The 23,632-nt window shown below is 33.5% G+C and overlaps 1 protein-coding gene across 6 annotated transcripts in view; it reads right to left on the bottom strand.

Annotated features, from left to right (window-relative positions):
• Window positions 1-23,632, bottom strand: part of LOC126745386 (gamma-tubulin complex component 6) — a 90,562-nt gene that overhangs the window by 33,806 nt on the left and 33,124 nt on the right. For all 6 annotated transcript variants that reach the window (XM_050453231.1, XM_050453249.1, XM_050453241.1 and 3 more), the window contains 8 exons: window positions 21,634-21,926; window positions 21,359-21,581; window positions 20,737-21,164; window positions 15,740-16,068; window positions 10,499-10,921; window positions 2,885-3,189; window positions 1,158-1,488; window positions 859-1,109 (listed from right to left, as the gene is read on the bottom strand). In XM_050453231.1, the coding sequence (XP_050309188.1) occupies window positions 859-1,109; window positions 1,158-1,488; window positions 2,885-3,189; window positions 10,499-10,921; window positions 15,740-16,068; window positions 20,737-21,164; window positions 21,359-21,581; window positions 21,634-21,926 (2,583 nt within the window). The remainder of the gene's footprint in view (window positions 1-858; window positions 1,110-1,157; window positions 1,489-2,884; window positions 3,190-10,498; window positions 10,922-15,739; window positions 16,069-20,736; window positions 21,165-21,358; window positions 21,582-21,633; window positions 21,927-23,632) is intronic.

Here is a 23,632-nt window from a genome sequence, read left to right as displayed (position 1 = left end):
TCAGTTTTTTTAATTAATAGCCACAAATAAAACAAAATAATAAATAACATACATATAAAATAAACGGAATCCAAAAATCAACGATAAAACCTACGCCACTGTCCACCCTTCAATAGTAATCAATGTTTTGAAAGGGCAGCAAGCATTGTAAACAGGTGGCAAAGACGCTGTCCAATGAACTGTCGAAATAATTCATAACAAAAACACGTGCGGCGAGGGAAACCAATCACAAGCGTTCAGGTTCATAATGGCTGACCCCTATTATACAAGAAGTAGAGAAGTAGAAGTAGGAATGTAGAGGTCGAACGTAATGTTGCCAGATTTACTAAATATGATCCATTTTTTGGACAAACATTTAATTGTACCATATTTAATGGTAAAACAATTGCGTATTAAAGCCAAAATGGAATAACTATTTAAATTATAATTCTTAACATTTTACCCTCTATATCTTGTGATTGTAAAAAATGTTATATTGCATATTATTAGAAAGTAAGTCCCGCACAATTACGTTTTGAGGTTAAACGTGGCAACGTCGAATATTTTGGCCCACATTCCTGCCGCTGTTTCAGATCCACTTGCCAGACTGTACCTGATTGATCTTTATTAAAATGCCATTTAAAAATTTTAAAAAATGCCCAATATTTCCGGAGAAATCCGAAAATGACCGAAAATTCAAATTCATATTTTTAATTTGATCCTACGATATTTTAAAGTCAGCAGAACAACATAAATCATAATATTTAAAATTAAATACGATGTTTCTTATCGACATCATATTGAATATTTACATATAAACTGTGTTTATTATATTTTATCCTATTTAGTCTATGCTAAAAATGTAAAAAAAATGCTTACCAAAAAGATTTTTTTCAGAACCCATGATATGCGATTGATTGTCAATAAAAATTTAAAGACCTGATCATATTTAGCGAAAGCATCTGAAGGCAATAAAACGTTTAAAGGCCATTGCACTTTATATGTTAAAGAAATACAGCTTAATACATCTGGATCTCCTAAGTCGAAACATTTCGGGTTATTGTTGATCTTAAATGACAAATTTCCGGCATTCTCCGGGCTTTTGTTAGAGTTATCCAGAGCACTAAACACTAAAAATGCCCTGTGTAATAAGTACATAACAGAGTTCATAAACTTACCTAAATGTTGTAGAGTCCTGAAATTAATAAGTTCTAAAGGAAAATTGACGCTATAAAGCTTCTCAAACAAATTCTCCGTAATACTCCTGCCAAATTCCCCATCTTGCAAAAAGAAATAGTCCCTAATGTTTTGCAAGTGTCTAAGGAACTTTAATTCGTCGATAAAGTACTTTAAAATCTCGTTGTTTGCCAATTTTAACTGGATTTGCAAAGGAATATTTACACTTTCATGCAAAAATAAATTGAGGGAGTTCAGGGAATTTTTGGAGATGTTTTTGGCCTCTTCTGCTGGTACCCGTTTTGAGAATATCGGTATGTGTGACTCCGGTTTCTACAATGAACATTTAATTAAAAATACTCTCAAAACACTTTATCTCTGAACGTTTTAATATTTTTGATCAAGTCATATTTCCTAAAAAGGTTAAAATTACAAAAAACATTTTCTTGGTAGGTCCTTGTGTTCTCATTTTAAAATGTACTTAACTATTGACATGGAAACATTGGACAGTGTTTTTAGGTCCTATAAAAATCAATAGAAGCCTCTCAATGATATTCCAATAATTATGAGTAATTTTAACGACAAAGTAGGCACACACAGAGGGTTGTGACCGAAAAAAAAATAGAGGGGGTGGTTCCCGGCAAGACGGCGCTCCTCCTCACTATGTTCTTCCCGTTAGGCAATGGCTAGACGACGAGTTTCCAGATAAATGGATAGAGCGAAGGGGGCCAATAGAACGGCCTGCTAGATCTCCTGATATAACGCCGTTAGACTTTTTTCTATGAAGTCATTTGAAATGTATTGTGTTTACTCCCCAATCTGGATGAACTTCGTCAACGCATCATCGACAGCTGCCATGATATCCCACAACATGTTTTTGAAAATGTCCGTCAGGAATTTGAACATCGCCTATATCATTGTTTGGCCAAAACGGGCAACATTTTGAACACTTATTGAAATAAAAACTGATATTTTCATGTTTTTGTTTTCTATCTGAACAATCTGTTCGATGATAAAAAACATTCCTAAAAGCGGTGTTAGAAGCAAGCAATGTATACTCAAAAATATAAACATCAGAAATACTATATCCCTGGTAGACTGTCAAACCCGGTAAAGCTGTTGACCCTGATCAGATAGAGCTTATCTAACTTTTTGATGACGCTGTAATTCATATTCTTCTGAACTTCTTTAACCATATTTATGATACGAAAGAACTTTTTAAACTCTTTTTAAATGGTCACTTCGATGCTCATACCTAAGAAACCAAATCCTTTAAAGAAGGATTAGATTAGCCTTCTTTTCCAACTCTGTATCTATATTAATCCAGATAATGTATGCATGTTATCGAAATAAGTAACTCTCCAGTTAGTAGTTCAGGAAAAGATTTGTCAAAAAAAAAGAGAGAGAGAATGGTTTGATTACAGCAATGTTCCGATCTGCTGCCAATAAGGTCCGCTTGCTTTCATGATAGCAGACCTTCGATAGGAGATGTATTACAAGAAGAAGAAAACAAAAATCAAACTGAGAATGAAAACCAGATTTGCCTATGCTTATTATGCCTAAAGCCACTGGATCAGTAGAAACTCTAATATATTCTCAAATATTGCATTATACAGTATTTCCTTAAAAAAAATTGATATACATTTTATTGAATGTGCTACGCGAAATTGAATAGAAGTGTTATGTGACTACTAAAAAGCGTCTTTTTTTTTTAAATTTTATATCCTACCTGAAACGATTCTATTCGTCCTAATCTGGAAAAACTACTCGGGAAACTAAAAGCTTCCTCAGTCAGTCCGGTGTCAGCAGTCGTAGGAAAACTATCAATTTTTGTGTCAGTACTTAAGAACATGCTACTGGGTGTAACGCTCCTTGGTAAATCGCTTAACGGTGTCGTAATGAACGGCATATCACTCATTGGAGTAGAGTCTACGGACATCGGAATTGGCTTTTCGCCATCGGATTTTGTTTTATTCAAATCTAGTTGAAGCGATACAGATTTTTTAACTTGGGTAGTCTTTGATTCGCCTTTTTCTAAAAATGGTCGATAAAAATTAAATATTAACATTTACTGTTTGTGACTAGGTTTATTTCCGTGCCTTACGAATTTTTTAAATATTAGGTGAATTGAGATAAGGTTAAAAACGTATTTGTTTTATGCTGAAATATTATTCAGAATATATTTTATACTCATACTGCAGTGTCTATAAAATTTGAAAGAATCGGCTTTCTGAATAGCAAAGACTTTCTAAAATCCAGATTCAAAAAGTTTAATCAATATACAATTTTAAGACAATATAATAGCTTTAAATAAAGTGGAAACAATATTAAGAAATGAAATAAATAATTTCATCATTCAATCATTAATCGAGTAATGTAATACACGAAAAAATTAGGTATATAAGTTTTAGGATCTTATACAACCAAAATGCACTAATTCTCTGTTATTGTTCCCAAATGTACAAAATAACAAGCTGGAAATATTAAATTTTTATTGAAATTTTGTAATTTTATTAAATAGATACTAATTTGCCATATATTTTATTATCTTCTTTGCTGTGCAGTATTAAGTGGCTTGATTTAATAGACGTTCCTAGAATACCAGTCTTTTTAAGATTTTAATGAGAATATTGCTCATATAATATGAGTTTTTTCATTTACTTATTTATTAGTGATCTTTAAACAGTCATAAAACTAGAATCAAGGCTAAAAAATACTTAAAGAATTTGAAGAACAAAAATATTACTAAAATTGTTTTACATCATATCATTGCACATATTTTTTTAGTTTATTAATGAATCTCTTTGGTGTGGTGTCGTGTTGACACTCACAATGATAATTGTGTTATATTTTTTCTTTTAATTTAATAGAAAAAATGGTTTATATTTTATAGTGTTTAAAAAATTGATGCTCTGATGATTTTTGAACATTATTTTTAATTTTGGCTGTCAATTTTAAGATTAGTTATTCTTGTTCTTGACAAAGATTTAATAAAAAAAGACCTTTTAAATAAAAAAGAGACTTTTCTAGTAAATATATATATTTTTTTAATTTAGATTATAGAGATTAAAAAAAAACAAAAATTTAAGATTTACAAATTTAAAAACTATATATTAGTTTTGTAAATATACAGGGTGGTTCGGTTCAAACGTCATTAATTTTAATATGTGATAGAGAATTGAAACAGAAATAGACTTTCATTATTAACTTTTTCTCAGAAATGTTTAATAACGATACAGGGTGTTAAAGTTAAGAATAATTATTTGTTTATTTATCATAACTCTTAAACTACAAAGCTCAATTTTAATTAAATTACGCATGCAGGTTATTGTAGTGAATTGTCAATTATTACTGATGAAGTCAAATTTAAAAAAAATTACGCCAGTGGCGTAACATACGAAGGGACTTGGTCCTTTTTTGTCTCAAATCTGCGAGGTGATTAAATATTTTTTTAAAAGTCAACTGTCCCATCAACCATTTAATTCGAAAAGAAAAGTTACTTTTGCAAAATTATGATTTAACGCACTGTTTTTAAATCATTTACTTTAATTGTTCAGAAATACCTGCCAAAATGTAGCAAAAATTTAGAAAAAAAAAGGAAATCGGGCTTGGATTTGTAAAAAAATTGAATACAAAAAACGATCAAAAGTTACCTTAAGTCATTATTTTATTTGATTGGTTTAATTTAAGATTCAAGCCTAATTTTCTTTTTTTTTTTGTTTTTCCAGCATTTCAACTGGCGTTTCTCTAAAATTAAACTAAGATATTTTAAAAACAATGCCTTAAATCATAATTTTGCAGGAGTAACTTTTTTTTTAAAATTAAATAGAGAATCAGTTGACTTCTTAAAAAATATCATAAAAAAAATATGTTATCACTTTGCAGATTTGAAACAAAAAAGGACCAGGTCCCCCCGTATGTTACGTCACTGGCATTTTTAAAAAAAAAAAAGGCTTTATCAGTAATTGATAATTCACTATAATAACCTGCATTCGACATTTAATTGAAATTGAGCTAGTAGGGGAGACTGGGGTCAATTGAACCATTTTGTACAATTTTTTTTTTCTGGCTAGATAAATACTATAATATGATAAAAAATAGGTAACATATAGCTGGGAACTTGACATACTTGACCTAGTAGTTAAATTTGACTATAGATAAGCGACAAAAAATATGCAAATAAAAATAAGTGGTAGAGCATAATGTTTCAAGCGACCCCGATCAGGGGTCGATTGAAACCCATTATGGGGATAGTTGTAACAAAAGCAATATAGATTAAATAAAAAACACATTTCTTTTTATTTTCTTTTATTATTCAAAAAAGACTTAAAATGATATAGAAACTGTAAAAAATGCCTCATAACAACAACAAAAAAATAACAGAAGCTAATATTCGAGGAAGAATAAACATGGGCGGAATCGAATTGCCTAGTGTGTTTATGGCCACCGTAACTGTTACGAGTGTACCACGTTCTTGTGAGGTAATTGCACCCACTTGTTTCATGCCTCTTTATGCTACAATTCGATTTGGTTTCTGGACTGTTGTCACACAAGTTTCGTCTACGTTGTAAATATCCTTTGCTTCAAATTTGTCTCGATCCAAAACTTTGACAAGATTATTAAAAATTACAGAAACATTTGCACAATTGGAGCTGGTTGCTCTGGCTAAGCTGGTTGCTTGTGGTGCTCTTCTTGATAAGTCACGGTGTCTTGACATAAAACCGGAAAACCAGTCTTCTCCTGTCATGCCGTTTTTAATCCAAGTGTCCAGTTTATCTATATCATATTTAATGGTTAATTCTAACGCAAGTCTCCGAATATCGTTGGTTGACAGACCTTGATAAATATCTGCAGCTTTTTTTTATGTACTTTACCATTTCGGTTTCTTGAAGTTCATTAAAAACTTTATTTGCAGGTTTATAGCCTATTGTAACAGGTGGTTGACCTTCAGTATTCCCCGCGGCTTCTTTCCTTCGCTTGTATCTCAACAAAGACACATGAGAGATCCCAAATTGGTCGGCAGCTAAGCGTAGAGAACTTCCATTTTTGAGCTCTGCATATGCAGATTCATATAAACATATATCTCAACTTGAACGATCAGTTTTCGTGACACTTTTACGATCTGAAATGAAATAAACTAATTAATTTACTAGATTAATGTCCTAACTAATGAAAGCTGACAAAAAACCTAAACACGCTACAGACTCAATTACAATTTATTTCATTTTAGAAATGAACGGCGGGGTCAGTTGAAACGTTACAAATGTCCCCGTTACAACTGACCCCAAACGACTTTTTTTAAATAAATGACACCATATTGACTACAAACAAAATGAATTTCAAATTTAGTTTAGTTAAGTTAATGGCCTAACTAATGAAAACCGACAAACTAACTAAATACACATACAGACTCATTTACACACGCATAAGAAATATAGCAAATACTTACTTTGGATACGTGAAAACACAAAATCTCGCACTAGGTACGTATACTTTGTTCAACCCTTTAGGTTCTACTGGGATATTATTTTCCCACCGTGCCTAACATAGGCGCCTAATGTTTTACTGGGAAAATATCTTTCGAAAGTATTACGGTACATTATAGTATATGTGTTGCCATCTGTACGTCGGTGGACAAAGTTTCCTCTTGACAGACGATCATTTAGTGGGAAATTATTATCCCAGTGGTTCCCCATATAGCACAAAAAGTATAAAATACTTGTTGCATATCTTTTGAATCCTTTTGTTGAATTTTTTTATGAAAAAGAAGGTGAAATATTATTAAAAAAATGTAAGTATAGTATTATAGGTACTTATTAGCCTTAAATTATAGTGAATTCGTGTTAAATGGTTTTTGAATTTAGTCATACTCAAGATAAAAATTTTAAAAAAAGTTGAGGTTAGAATTTATGGAAAATAGGTTTAATTTTTTTTCTTATTGATCTTTGTTAAAAACAAATAATAACTGTTTCTCATACTTACCAATATCTAATCTATGAAGAAAAAATATTATTATTAGTGCCTGACATTTGGCCAGGCAGAAAACACGTATAGTACGTTAAATTTTGTCTTTTTAGCAATCGCCAGTTGGTGATTTGTGTCCCATACATGATGTGGCAGCCCAAATACTTGTCCGATAAACAGTTAGAACAGCTTCTTTATCAAGAAGATATCACCAAAACTATGGCTGTTGACTCAGAATATGAAGGTGATTTAGATGCAGAAAACAATATGCCATTGTCAGTGACCAAATACTTTAAAGTATCCTTTAGGAACTCTATATTAGAATCAGACCAGCAACTTCCTAATGATTTTATTGAGCCTTCTTCGGAAATAATAAATATGTCATTTACATCTTCGGAAAATTCCAGTTTTTCACTACAAAAACGTCTCCAAGGAAAGAAAATATTTACTGAAGATAATTTTTCAGAAGATTCGGATGACTCCGTTGCAGACCCAGATTACGAGCTGACAGACCCATCCAAGTACAAAAAACTTTTACAGAAATTTTGGAGTCTCAGAGCAGCGAATCAGAAGAAGAAGTTACAAAAGATATTGAGCAAGAAATCAGACAAAGTTTTAAAACCAAGGACAAACCTGAAAAGAAATTTGAATGGACGAAAAATACCGAAATTCCAGAGATGTATAGCAAAGTTCAGTTTATCGAAAATGTAGGACTAAACGGCGATGACATTGACAGTCCACATTCAATCTTTTTGAAATTTCTTGCTGATACCTTTCTCACAAATATAGTGGATGAAAGTAATCTATCTATACGCTCAACAATTGCGCAAGAATGACGAGTTATACGTCAAAAATTACACTAGCGGAGTTGAAAGCTTTTCTAGGAATTTTGGTATTTATAGGAATACACCCCCTACCCAGTATAAAATTATAATGGTCAGAAGATGAAAACCTTCATGTAGATAGAATCGCAAGAGTTATGATTTTTTATTTATTTTGAGATACCTACATCTCAATGACAATACAAAAATGCCTGCCAAAGGAACAGATCAGTTTGATAAACTCTACAAACTACGTCCTATGATTGATCATCTTAAAACTACATTTCCGAAATGCTATAATCCTTCACGCAATATTTCTATCGATTAGTCTATGATAGTATAAAGGAAGGTCTAGTATGAAACAGTATATGCCAATGAAGCCCACCAAAAGGGGCTTTAAAGTTTGGGCTTGTTGCTGTTCTGAAAGTGGGTATCTGTTAAATTTTGATATCTACACCGGAAAAAATGAAGATGGTACAGTAGCACAAAGCCTGGGAGAAAAGGTTTGTGTTGCGGCTATCGGAACCTTATGCTGGAAAATATTACTGTTTGTATTTTGACAACTATTTTTGTAGTATTACTCTTCTTGATGTTCTCCTTAGTAAAGAGTTATTTGCGTGTGGCACCTTACGAGTAGATAGAAAATATTACCCTAAAGATATTTTAAAACCTGATAAAGAGTTACAAAAATCAGAGTTTGAATTCGCACAATCTGGCAACATCGGAGGAGTAAAATGGAAGGATCGAGGCACAAAATCTGTATGTGTTGCATCCACAATTCATGATCCTAGTGAAAAAACCACAGTTTTGCGACGTAACCAAAAAGGCGAAAAAATTGCTATGAATTGTCCAACAATGATTTCTTATTATAATAAATATATGGGCGGAGTAGACTATTTTGACCAATACATGTCATTTTATAATATGAATCATAAATCTAGATGATGGTGGATCAACATATTTTTATACTTACTAGAAGCATGTACTGTGAATTCTTACATACTTTATAGGTTGTCAGCAAAAATGCAAAAGAAAAAACCCATAAGTCACTTGAAATTTAGCTCCTTGCTTGTAAACCAACTCATAAAATATTTTTGCAGCAAAAAAGACCAGAATTTTACCCCGCAAAAGGAAGCGCAAAAAAAAGAAACAACCCTGATGGTACGAAGACCGTACAAAATACTGTCAGACTTACAAATGTAGGCGATCATATGCCCTCAACGATCAAAACTTACAGAAGATGCGCCCGCTGTAGTACAAAAGCCAAGGAGAAACGGAGCAATAGAATTTGCTCAACTTGTAATGTCGGATTATGTAAAAACTGTTTTACCCCCTTTTCATAGGTCTTAGATTTTGAGTTCGGTTCCTTATTTGAAATCCATACGTTTTTGTAAAATTTTTCAAATATATAGCAATGGAAGTTTTAGTTTAGTATTTTCTTGTACATACTTTGATAATTTTTTGATTACTTATTCGAATAAAAATCTTTTTTAGTAGATTACATTGTTTTATAAAAATTTCATGCACGTGGGAAATTATTTTCCCAGCAAATTCATAAAGATAGTTATTCGACTAAAATTTTTTTGGGATAATAATTTCCCACCTCAAAAAAAAATAATATGAAAAGAAAAAAAATATAAAAGACTTCTATTCAGACTTCTGCAACTTAGGGGTTAATGGCCCGCGGCGTACTGCCAGAAAATGGTTATCGATATTATGGTCTATATTACGCGCGTAATTTGTTTCTATTTTGTAGCGGAAGAAAGTTTTGATTACTGTTGACCCGTGTTACAATTGACCCCAGTCTCCCCTAGTTTAAAAGTTCTGATAAATAAACAATTAATTATTCTTAACTTTAACACCCTGTATCTTTGTTATGAAACATTTCTGAGAAAAAATTTATAATAAAAGTCTATTTCATTTTAAATTTATTATCACGTATTAAAATTATGACTTTTAAACTGGACCATCCTGTATAATAGTGTTTAAGTAGTTTAAAGTTTGATTTATTGTAACAAAACAAAAAACATGTTGCTAAAGTTTTGTTTTTATTGATAGTGTTGTTGGTAGTATTTTTTTTCCTTTCAGTATATTTTATTTTTCAGATTTTATAACTGGTTTTTACCTCCTCTACAACCAAGTTAGAATGGCGAATTTATTCATATTAAGTTATAAATCAGATTTTTTAATTTTTTGTTTTTTTTAATTATTTTAGAAAGTTTTTTAGTAGTAGTGTATTTTATCACAAAAAATTGTCATAAGATTTTTTTTTAACTTGCTACTTATTTACGCATTACCGCAATTGAATAAATTAATAAAAATAAGTAATACAACAAGTTAACGGACTTTTATTGTTGCTTTTTTAATCCAATACGAAGAAATTTGTTAGTAAATTTACTATTATCAATTAATTTGAATTTTTTAATGACTTTTTACTAAACTAGCCATGTTACTTTATATTTTTATTTCATCAGTAAAAGAAAACAACTATTTATTATGTGAAAAGCACAAATTTTAGGATTTATTATTATTATAGAATAAAATAAAAATGATCTTACCTGGGTGCATATCCTCTTTAACATTCTTATTAACAAAACTCGCATTATCAGTCTTCACACCGTAATTCGGAATAAAACACTCATTATGTCCCATTATTTTATTCCGATTCACCACAGCAACCGTTATCACCCGATCAGTCTTCACGTTGTCTTTTAAACTTTCAATTCCAAACTCGGACGATAAAACCCTCAATTTATTTCTTTGTGCCTCGGTTAAATTGGGATACGTGACCCCTGGTTTAATTGGTTTCTCTCTGTTTTGAGACCAGTCGCTTATTGCAATACCTAATTCTTGATTAAGGACTTTTTTCTTAATTTTACGAGCCAGTTCGAAGTTATCGATCGTTTGTTGAATGGTTGGATTAGAATTAACGGTGCTGATTGTTTCTTTAGTTTCGGTTCGTTGTTGCTCAGGAATACATTCTAAAGGAGGAAATTTAGGCAATCGTTTGTTAAAAAGGTAATGAACATTATATCCATAAATATAGGAAAATAGTACAGAACAACCTTTTAAGCTCAAAAATATAGCAGTTATAATAAGTATTTTTCACATAAAAGTTATTATAATCAAAAATGCAGTACATTGATAATTAAAAGGTTAAGGGGATTGTTTACCCATAAATTTCTGTTTCCTGGATAACTTTTTTATTTTACAATATTTTTTAATGCGGTTTTTACTAAAAATTAAATGTACATATTTTTTTCAAGAGTTGATAGGTGCCAGTTTTTTAAATTTCTAAAATTTTGATTTTTTATTTAAAAACCAAAAATATAAATAAAAAAATCTTTCCATACGTCTCTAGATACATTGATTTTAGAAACATTATATTGAAAAACCATTTAAAAAAAATTAATAATAAACCTTTGAGAATGGAAATACAAAATTCAGGCATTTTTCTTACAATTTCTTGAACCGCCGATAAGTTTAGTATCATTTGGCAACAACGCACGGCCGGATGAAAATAAAATGATTCATTTTGGAAAGAAAAAATGATAGAAAAATTTAAGATTTTTTATTTTAAATGTCTACTGCCTGAAATCATAGATCCTAGGCATAATAGAGGCATGGAAATTCGAAATCCATCTAGAACTTGAGGTGTAAATGACAATTTTTGTATTACATTTCGCTTGCCTAGAGTTACACAGTTGTCGGTACAACCAGACAAATTTTTCAGGAGAGAGGTTTGAAATTTTGGTTGTGCGTAAACTACTCACATGGTTTCAAAATATTAATTAGAGAAACTTGTACTTAAGCCAGCACAATTATATAAGGATTTGACAAAAAAAAATTAATAAAAATTTATTGATTACAAAAATATGACTTTTTAAAAAATAAAATGCAATTTTGTTTCTCAAAACAAGATTTAATAAACTTTATTCTTGACACATACAACTTATTTAAGCTAACTAAAACAATCAAATGTCTAAGAAATATATATAGATATAAAGTTTGTTATATCTGCAAGCTTTGGGGTTCCTAGTATTGATGCAGCAGTAAGATTTGGACCTTGTTTTAATAATAAAAGATTTCAAATTAACTTTTTACCAGGTCTCTTCAGTAAAAGAAGTCTTAAGTTCAAAATCAAAAAATTCTAGTGAAAACATTTTACTTTAGAATGCGATACATTCTTATAATTAAGTAATCCTGCACATGTCTTAAAGTCCTTGAAGTCTTTAGCTTTCATCTGAATTACACAGTAAGGTTTTTTGAGACTTTTCAATAAAGTCGTAGCAAAGATACTGAAGAGAAAAACTCACTTTTTTTAAGCACTCGTTTAATGCAACTATGCACGTTGTCAATTTCTTGGACAGAAGAATGTCCAGGTGTTGAGAATTTCATTGTAACAGTGCTTAAATTAGGGTGTTTAAAAAAAATGCTATAGCATCATCAATGAGTTCCTGTTTTGCGAAACATAAGTATCACGCCACAAGACTAGGTTAGTGATATGTGGATTGTCAAGGAATACCTTTTCCAAAATTGTTACCACAGCACTGGCAATATCATTGACAGTTCGTCCCATAAACATTTCGTGGTAAACAGCGCAATATACTTGCTTAGTAGTTGAAAGGATAGCTGTGAGATTGTATACATTAAACTTACTTTTGTAGTAAAAACTACTGATTTCGGCTCGAGGGCATGACAAAACATTTTGCATCAAAACATGAAAAAACAGTGTTTTCATTTTCCCTGTCATTCTATTTTTTATTATTGGAGGCAGTTTTTTCTGTGGTATGCCTTAAATACTCTTCATTTTTTTTCAGTTGTTAGTCTACTCTCATTTGCTAATAACTTTACTTCCTCACACATCTGTCCTTTTGTGCATTCTTTCCTTTTCTATGCCTTTGTACAGTATTTTTCAAAAAAAAAATTTTTCTTTTTTATCACGTAATGAGTAGTAGTATTAAAATATTTTATTTCTTTCTTCCTCAGTAATAAATATTTGACATTCATGAACACAAATTATAAAAACAATTTTTTTGGTTTCTCACGCTTTTTGCAGCTACTATTTTTTTTCGTGTAGATTTATATTCTTTTTTTTTATTATGCCGTACACCAAAGTACAGAATAAGATATAACCGTTACACCAAAGTACAGAATAAGATATTTGAGTCCATGCCCGGCGGTTTTGACTTGTTTACATAAAAAAAATAATGCTGTATATTAAAAGAGTAAAACTAGTAGAGTAGGAGTTCTGAGATTCAGTTAATAATCACTTATTTTTACTCATGTGAACTACGGTCACTTTCTGAATTATTGAAAGGCAAAACTAGTTTTAATTATCAGATTTAAATAAATATCAATTATTATGAAAAAAAAATTATGTTACACATATCATGGGGGAAAGGGTATAATACAAGGACTTTTAAAACCATTATTTAAAATAAGAGATTCTTGTAGATAATGATGATTAACAAACCAAAATGGTCAGGGTACACAGTTCTTTGTATTTTCAAACAGAAAAGAACGGTTAGTATGTCCTAAAAGCAATACTCAGAATTTTTCCATTTATTCTCGAATATGCATCGTTTTTCTCATAAACGACTATAGGAATTTATGGACGTGGCTCCCTTGAATAAATATTTTTTTTAGGTTAGGAAAGAAAAAACTCTAAAATTGCTTTTGAGGATGTTTCTGGAAACAGAGATTTTGCATCATATTATTGTCACACATCCATAGTTTTAGCATCAGAACATCCCGAATTAAGCTGCATATAAAGAAACCATTTTCCATTCTGAATATGAAATTTTCGTTTTTTCTAAGGCGTCACCAACCCAAATAATATTCTTTCGTAACAATACGAGTTTCGAAATTCATCATGAAATGAAAATTGGGAGATACAAAACAGCGGAGAACCGACGCGACGCCGCGTGCTTAAATGCAAACGACAAAAAGCGACTCAGAAATCCGCCCAAGAATTTCTGTGTTTTGATTGCATAATGAGCTCGACAAGACTGCTGACGAGTCAGTTTATTTCATTAACAATACATATCGGTCAGCGACAGTTTCCTGGAACAATAATTGCGTCTTATACTGCTGCTGCCGTAGTTGCTCCTGCTGACTCGATAGGAATGTGATAGGAAGTGGGTTGAGTTATACCTTGTGAAAGGTCTTTCGATTTTCTTTACGGGTACACCTAATTTAAAGGATTTTACTTCAGCGGTTCTTAAACTATTGACTATTTTAACATTTAATATAGTTTTTTGGAAAATCTATATTAAATGTTGGGTGTTAAAAAAAACTGTATTAAATCGCAAGTCTTTATCAAACTATGAATTTATAACAATAATACATAAACAAATCCAACAAATACTGAAAATGGCCATCGTTATAAACTCCATGCAATAATACAGATTTACATTAACGTTTAGGAGGAAAAAAATAAGAATGTCAAAATACAAATAAACAATAAATAATAATGTTACTTAGAGGTCAATTCGACTTAATCAGAGTGAAATCGGATCATTGACTTTTAGTTTATCGTGTTAAACAAAGTAATAGTTACAGTGGTTTATACCCTACAAGAAAAAATAGAAATGGTGAAGTTATTTTTTGCTCGAGGAAAATCGAGGAAGTATAGATTTCCACCCCTATAAAATAAATCTGGTATATGAAATAAATGAAGACGATGAGGATCGGCGCTTAGAGTTCTGTGAGATAACTAGTGAAAGAGGATTAAGTAATCCCAATTATGTGTTTAATGTTTGTTTCTCAAATGAATTTTCGTTTTTCTTAAACGGCACTGTCAACCGTCATAATTGCCGTTATAGGTTGGGCCACAATCCACACATTTATCACGAAGCGCATGTTGCATGTTGCATGTTGCATGCAAGATGTTGAGTTATGTGTGTTTTTTCTCATATAGTTGATTTTTGTTATGATTAATTTATTTTGTGTTTTATTATCTTTATTTTGTAATGTTTATTTAGATTTTTATTTTTAGGCTGTATATTATAAATTAATTTGTAACATTAATGTAGTGTTGTTGGTAATTAAAGTACATTACTATTATAATTTATTTTTTATATTTTGATTGCTAACTAACTCTGTTAGGCATACCTGGAAGTGAGACAATTTTTTTTCAATATATAGGGCTGCTTCTACCTTTTTTTGACGGGAGTCACTCACATTTCTCTAATTTATTATTGATATCTTGATTACTAAAAACTGTTTTAGGTACATATATTTGAAAGTGAGACAAAATTATAAACATTTTTATATTTTATTCCTTCTCTCCCTAAATTTGTGATACTAATACCCTCCTATATAAATGCATTTTTTTATGAATAAATTAAATCCGTCAATTTAAATAGTAAATAAATTGTATTACCAGAAGAACATGAGGATATTTCGATTGAACTAATGCAAAAATGTTAATGTGCGACTTATTTGTAAGTAAACACAAAAAAGTCCGACCGCTTGCAAATTAAAAAATCCACGAATCGGTTCCTCCCGATGAATCTCTGGTGACATTGACCCGTCTGCTACGAGACGAACAGCGTTCTGCTTCGCGTTAGCGATGCGTTGTTGCCAAATGCTCATTTCGGGCAAAGTCACGTGCTGATGATTGCTCTTAAGAAACTGATTGATAATTTTTTTTAATTTTAAAAAAAATTTAAATGTTAATGTTTTGAATATTTCTTGTAACATTGTTATTTTAAGACTTTTAACTGTTAATATATTATTATCAGTTTTAGCAACATTTGAGAGGCACTAAATTAGGATTTGATGCTCTCACTTACCAAGTAATTCAGTTCTCACATTAGCGTTAATAACGTCCATCGATTCAGAACTATGCATTTTACGTTGAGATTCAGAATGTTTCAGCAAATCGCCTTTTTCTGATTCCAGGTCGATGCTCTCTGCCATTTGGACGTCATTGGGTACCGAATAGAAACTTTCCGAAGAGCTGTTGATTTTTTCGGGAATGCTTTCGGCAGACTTAAATTCCTTGTCGCCGATTCCGGTGTCGATATGAATTTTCGTAATGCACTTTACGTGATTTTCGATTTTCTCTTTGCGCTCCTCTGAGACACGATGGAGTTCGCTATAGTAATCAATCATGTTTTTCCTGAAAAATGTTTAACATAAAACAGGGGAAAACATAGCAAATGAACTCAATGCTATTGCAGCTCGATGGGATATTCACCAAAACCAAATACATGTACTTGTTCATGACAGCGGTGCAAACATGGTGAAAGGTGTTCGATTTCATGGAGTACAGTTCTGCCAGATGTTTCATTCATTCGCTTCAGAGGGTTGTTACTGAGTCATTAAAGATACAGCCCGAAGTAATCGAAATGATAAGCAAAGGCAGACGTCTCGTTACACATTTTAATCATGGTTAAATTAATCGGAGTTAGCTCAAGAAAAACTGTTGGCAATTAAGGCGTTGAGTTTACCCGAACATCAATTAGTGCAGGATGACATGTCAGAATTTACATGTCAGAACGCTTGTTTGAACAAAAACGTGCTATATCCTGTGATGTTGGGAAAAGGTTCATCGTAAATCGAAGGCGTTAGAGTGGTTTTTTACTATACATTTATTAGCATCTGACTTACAACTGCTTTACGTCTACAATAATCCTAAACTAGTAACCTTAACTACGCAGCGTCTACGTGTTGTTTTTTATGTAATAAGCATAATATAAATTATCAATATATTGGTGTTGCCTTGACAATCTAGAACACCATACTAACCTACATACCTTGGACTATATTCCTTAATTAAAGATTAAACAATAATTATGTCATACATATTACACCTCAATCTCTTTATGTTGCCGATTACGACACACTGACTAATTTAACGACTCATGAGTGGTGTCTGATGGAACAATGTGTCAAACTTTTGAAGCCATTCGAAGAGATAACTAAAATCACAAATGCTGGTCTCTCCTGCATATCCGAAGTAATACCGCATCTAGCAGCATTGAAAAAATACCTATGCAAGGATGAGACTGCGCGCAACGAACAGCTGATTTACCTCATATGAGAGCTGCCTTAAAATCAGAATTGAATTCTCGTTTTAGCTCATTATCTACAGATCCGAATTATTTTATTGCAACTTTCTGGGACCCCAGATTCAAAACAAACTATTTAGGGACTCTCGAAGCTGAAAGAGCGCGACAAAAGATCTTGTTAGAGTTTTTAAAAATGACTTGCGACGAGTCCTCCAGCAGCAGTGATACATCGCCATCATCCACACCTAAAAAAAGCAGAAATGAAACTGATTCCAATGTGACTCGCGATTCTCACGACACCTTTTGGGATTGTTTCAATGAACTAGCACATGAAAATAACAGTCAAAGTCAAAATCAAGCGACAAATCCAATTGCAAGAGAGATTGACGGTTATTTGAAGACAGTTCGAATTGATCACAACCGGGATCCGTACGCTTGGTGGTCGGCTAATTTTAAGAGTATCCCAATTTGATGAAGTTTGCCAAAGTATACGTTTCAGCTCCTTGCAGCAGTGTTTTCAGTGAGAGGCTGTTTTCCGAAGCAGGTTTGGTTTACGGAAACAAGCGAAATCGCTTGTTGCCGGCAAACGCTAAAAATATGGTTTTCATTCACCATAATTTACCACTACTTAATTTTGACTATTGGGTATATGTATTTTTACTCTTAAAATATTTTTAGGTGTAAATTTTAAAAATCCCTTTGCGGTTTTTTTAATATGTGGTTGAGTTGTTCTAGTCTAGTATACTTAAAACTTTCAAGTAGCTACGATTTTCTTTTTTTAGTTTTTACTGTTTTATAACGAATAATTTAGTTTTTCAGATGGTTTCTATGACTTTCTTATCTTTAATAAAAGCTATTAGAAGTATAGTTCGACTATTTTTTGTTATTTACGTTACTGTTTAAATATCCGGTATCCGGCCGGATACTGAGCCAGACTGATATTATTTCGAGATTTTTTAACTACGGAAAATATCCAAAGGGCCATAACAAACTCTAGGCTCTTGTCTAAAACCCGATGGAGAATATACGACAACCGAGGAAGAAATGTTTGGCTTAATGCTGAACACGCACTTTCCGGGATCGAAAATTCTCCATCAACCAGAACATACCCAGGACTCAACTCCTATCATTCCGAACAGGGGCAAAAGGGAACACTGGGAACTAGCAAAAAAGGTAGTAACCTACGAGAAGGTCAATGGGCGATAAATTCCTTCAAACCATTCAAATCTCCCGGAATGGATGGCATAATGCCAGTCATGTTACAGCGGGGTAGCGAACTGCTGCTGCCTGCAGTATGTAAAATAATGCGGGCAAGTCTAGCCACAGCGCATATACCAGAGAGAGGAGGGAAGCAAAGGTAGTATTTTTATATTATTTAAGACGGGACGCGACTCCCATGCGAAACCTAAATCCTTCCGACCAATCTGCCTTACATCATTCCTCCTAAAAACAGAGGAAAAGCTCATAGAAAGGCATATCAGGGACAATGTATTACGGGTCAACCCTCTACATCGACACCAGTATGCCTACCAAACAGGTAAATCTTGCGAATCAGCGATTCACGAGATAACCCAGAGGGTCGAACAATCTCTGAACAACAAAGAGATCGCCCTAGGAGCTTTCTTAGACATTGAGGGAGCATTCGACAACCGTGCGATAGCAGCACGAGGAATACATCCCATGATTGGCGGCTGGATAACCCAAATGCTAAATCATAGGAAAGTAGCAGCAAATCTCAACAGCACAACGGTTAAGGCCAAAGTGTGCAGGGGAACACCGCAAGGGGGCGTACTGTCACCGCTGCTGTGGAACCTTGTATCGGACAGCTTGCTGACACGACTGGAGAGGCAGCTTATCCTCGCTATAGGATTTGCTGACGATATAGTCATCCTTACACGAGGGGGTAGTCAGGCTCATGTATTCGAAAAAATGCAAAGAGCCCTGACTACTGTCGAGCACTGGTGTGAGGACGAACAACTAAGGGTAAACCCCACAAAAACTACTCTGGTTTCCTTTACCAAAAGAAGGAAACTAGAGCCCATTAGAAACATAAAATTTAATGGAGAAAATCTGCGACTTGAAGACGAGGTCTAATATCTAGGTAAAACCCTGGATAAAAAACTCAGCTCAAGAAGCATGTAATCCATGCTACAAATAAAGCCACGAAAACTCTTATGTACTGTAAGAGAATGTTCGGTAGATCATGGGGACTGTCACCAAAAATGGTACATTGGATGTACACGACAATGGTTAGACCCATCATTACATACGCAGCACCTATATGGTGGCATGCGGCAGAAAAGAGGACTGTAATACAGATACTCAACAAAACACAACGAATAGCGAATGTCTGGGCATAACAGGAGCGATGTCAACAACGCCGACTGCTGCCCTAGAGAACCTGATAGAACTAAGCCCGCTACACTTAGTGGTACGGGCTGAAGCTATATCGGGGGCGAAAAGATTGCTGTCAAATGGCGCAACAATCCTATCGAAAGATGGGCACAATGCCTTATTTGACAAGATACAGGACCTTGGGCGCCTGGCCCTAAGAACAGACAGAATCAAGGTCACATACCTAGACAAACCTTTTGTCATCAAAGAGAAAAGGGGACCACTGGACGCAGAAGCGGACAGGCTCAGGCAAAGAGGTTACTCAGTATGGCACACGGCAACCAAACGATCCAAGATCGGGGTAGCTGTGGGCATGGTGGAGGACGAACAACAGGGCAGACAACTCATGCTAAACCTGGGCCTGGAAACAACAAATTTACAGGCAAGCATAATAGGAATACAAACCTGTGTCCAACTGATGAGAGAAGGGCTGCCAAGAGGCAAAACCTTCGCAATTTTCACAGGAGACCAGGCTGCAACACTTGCACTACAACAGTTCGAGACTAAGTCAAGGACTGTGCAAAGCTGCTGGAAGGATCTCAGGAACCTCGCCGAAGCGCAAAATAGGCCAGAATATGGGCAACAATAAGGCTGCAAGAAGGGCTATCCAACTTGCAACTCAGGGAGCCAGCAACAGCCTGGTAGGCCCTGAACCAACATGTTGTGTCAACGATAAGACCTGGAAGAGGGAAATCGGCAACTGGCTAACAAACCAGAACAAATCCTACTGGGAACAGCTGCCAAAGATGGAACAATCCAAACAACTTATAGGCAGCCCACCCTTCAAGAAGGGTGAGAACATACTGGGCCTCTCCAGACAACAACTGCGAAGGGCCGCGGGGCTATTTACAGGCCATGCGCCCAGCAGGAAACACCTGCATACGCTAGGGAAATCAGTTACCTCGCTATGTAGGGGATGCAATGAGGAGAACGAAACAACTCTTCACATAATGTGCTTCTGTGAAGCATTTAATCAAACCAGGGCAACATTCCTAGGGGAAGAGAAACCCTCACCAGAGGGTATAAGAAATCTACCACTGGGCACAATTCTGGACTTCCTTGAAGCTACAGAATTGAACCTGTGGGACTAAACATATGGGACACAATAGGACTGCTTCTTAGCAGACCGCAGTGTAGGGAGCCACAAGGCACCACCCAGCGGTGGAGTTTTAGTGGGTATAGGACGAAACAGACTCGACACTGAGTCCCACACTACTGGGGGCGGCGCCGCGTAACCAGTGTTCATAAAGAAAAGAAAACTACGGAAAATGGACCACCCTGCATAAAAAAATTGAAATTTTGGGAGATCAAAAAAACCTTACTTTTACCCTATATTTTTATTCCAATTAAAGCGTTCTAAATAAGACACAGTGAATACTTACGCTTCATTTTCGATAAGTTGTTGCCTCATTTGCTCAATTTCCAAGTCTTCTTGGATAGTTTTGATTTCCCTTTCGATTTCTTTATAAATTTTCAGTTGTTTTTCCTCTAAAGCAGTTTCGTATTGTTCTTTTAGCATAAGTAGCTCCTCTAGCTTCTTTTCACGTAACTCTTCAGCTGCTTTTTGTCGTTCGAGCTCTATTCTCCGTAGTGTGGTAGCTCGTTTTTTAGCTATAAGCTGTAAGTAGCTTAAGTCGGTCTCTCGATCTCTTTCGAAAACTTTTGAAAAGCTAAACTTCGGACCGCACTCAGCCAATGCCTCTAAATAGTATTTCGATATACTTTGCTCCAAACTGGTCAATTTATCATGGGTCAGACAACAAGTCAACATAAATCGATTTTGTCCCATAAGATACACAAAAAGTTTATTCTAAAATTGTAATCGTAAAGAAATTAACGGGAAATAATATAGGAAGAAAAAGGTTTTTTTATTCGTTTATCGACGTTAATTTTAATTTTTTTATTCTGATGAATTTTTAACAAAGACCGATACGTCGCTAGACAAGTAACTTAAAATGGAATAATAAATAACAAAAATTATCCAAGGGTTTTACATAGACTTACCATAGGTGCACATATATGTAAGAAATTCATAATTCTTCCACAAAGTAAAATATCGTGTTTCAAATCAATTAGGAAATCTGGAATAATATCTTCTTTAACACTATACCCTTTTATCCAAAAAATCCTGCCTCTGGATGATAAATATTTAAAGTTTGGAGAAACAAAAAATTCTCCATAAGGATCGCTTAGGGTCCCTTTGGTTAACCACTGATGCAAAAATCGACTGAAAGAAATCCCTTATTATAAGCCAAAAAACACTAAAAAGTTAATATTACCTAAAGTATATTTGACAGCAAGGATACAATATAGAATATAGTACCATGCAAAGATGTTTATCGTTTAACCCCAATATTTCCTGATATAAGTAGTTGAGTAATGCCACTCCATGGGGCATTTCACCCGATTCGAAAGAAAAAGGGCCGATTTTACAAATTGACGCTAAAGTCGACACTTGTACCTGTAATTTATAAGTTGTCTCGTGAAATCTTAAGAAGGTTACTTCATCTGGAATTCCTAGAATGGCCGTCCTGAAGAATTGGAGATAGCGGGCGATGCTTTCACACAGTTCCTAAGAAATAAAATTTAATGTCTAGAATATTAATAATAATAATAATAATAATAATAATAATAAAATAATAATAATAATAAAAGCTACTCTACTGAACCAAGTAAAAGCCATGCTTTTGAAAATTAAATATTTAAATTTTTAGAATTTTTAAATATTTTAAATTATTATGGCGCAACCATTACCAAAAAATCATATTTCCTATCTACCCCACCCAATTAAAAGAAACAAATCACAAAATTATAAAGAACATTACAGTAATAAGAAAGTCTGATGATGGCAAGAATACTTGCTGAAATGCATCACTCCTGAAATTAGAGGATTAGCGTTTTATTTGTGGAGAAAAGACTTCCCCCTACTAACTTTTCAATTTTATATTGACTCCACTTCAGAATGGACTTCTTCCTTAAGAAATAAAAGAGGCCCACGGATAGATCCTTGAGAAGAGCCTTGATTCAGAACAGTTGGCATGTATGCGTACTGTTTTTGTACGATTCCACAGATATAAAAAAGATAAAACTATATCGTTGCACCCATAATACTTCAGTTTGGCAATAAGTAAGTCATGGTATATTACATCAAAAGCTTTTGAGTAATCAAGAGACACCATATTAACAGAAAGTTTATTGTCAAGCGCTTGAATTATATTATCAGTAATATTCAAGAGTGCACTACTAGTTGTGCTATGTCCAGTCCTAAATCCGGACTGCTGAGGAGGAAGTATATTGTTGGATGTCAGGTAAGTAGCAAACTATATATAGACCACTCTTTCCAGGACTTATTAAATTACACTCAATAAACTGGCTGGACGTAAATCTTGTAGACTCTTAGGATTGGAAGCTTTAGGAATAGGAATGATAGTCGACTCCCTCCATGCTTTAGGGAAATAACCCGTTAAGAAACAACTATTTATTATATTAGTAATAGGGTTAATGATATTAGCTAATCACATATTTACCATTGAAAGAGTAATATTGTCCGGTCTTGCACCATTAGATTTAATGGCGTTAATTATATTTTTCACTGAATATTGATCAACAAGGAAAAAGTAAAAACTAATAATACTAAACTTGTTATGAAAATAAGAGTTTATTTTCTCAAAGCAATTAACCAGACTTTGAAGCTCTTCTAGATAAGCAGCCTTTTCTCTTCTCACTCCTTATAATAAGTCCAGTTAGCTGGACTTTTATCGTTTTTATATTTAGTAAGGGCTTTGTTCTTTTCATTTAAAATAAGTCTAAAACTGTAGGTTAACCAAGGTGCTGCTTTCTTACTAATTCTTATGTTTTTGTAAGCATGGATATCAAATAGGAAGTTAATATTTTGGTATAGAAAGTCAACTTTTTTATTTATATTATCAATATAAAAACAATTGTCCCAATTAACTTGGGCCAGATCTATCGAGAATTTTTCCAAAGAAAGTCAATGTTTTTAAGATCGCGAATTTTAATTATTTTTTGCTGAGGTTTTTTAATAAGTATGGTGAGGATACAAAACGGAATTTGATCGTGATCACTAATATGTGAGGTAACGGTCCCACTCTTATAGCAAATTTTTTTACAATTAACAAAAATCGGGTTTGGGCATGTAGCATGTATGTATTTGTAATACGCGTCGCCTCATTTATTAGTTGGTCATACCGGTACGAATGTAGTGCAGAATATAAAGAGTTAGGCCTCATCATATTTATGTTTAGGTCTCCAAATACT

This window comes from Anthonomus grandis, chromosome 1 (assembly GCF_022605725.1).
Source record: "Anthonomus grandis grandis chromosome 1, icAntGran1.3, whole genome shotgun sequence".
Classification (NCBI taxonomy): Eukaryota; Metazoa; Arthropoda; class Insecta; order Coleoptera; family Curculionidae; genus Anthonomus; species Anthonomus grandis.
The sequence above is the reverse complement of the archived record's forward strand: the minus strand, read 5'-3'. Positions and strand labels throughout refer to the sequence as shown.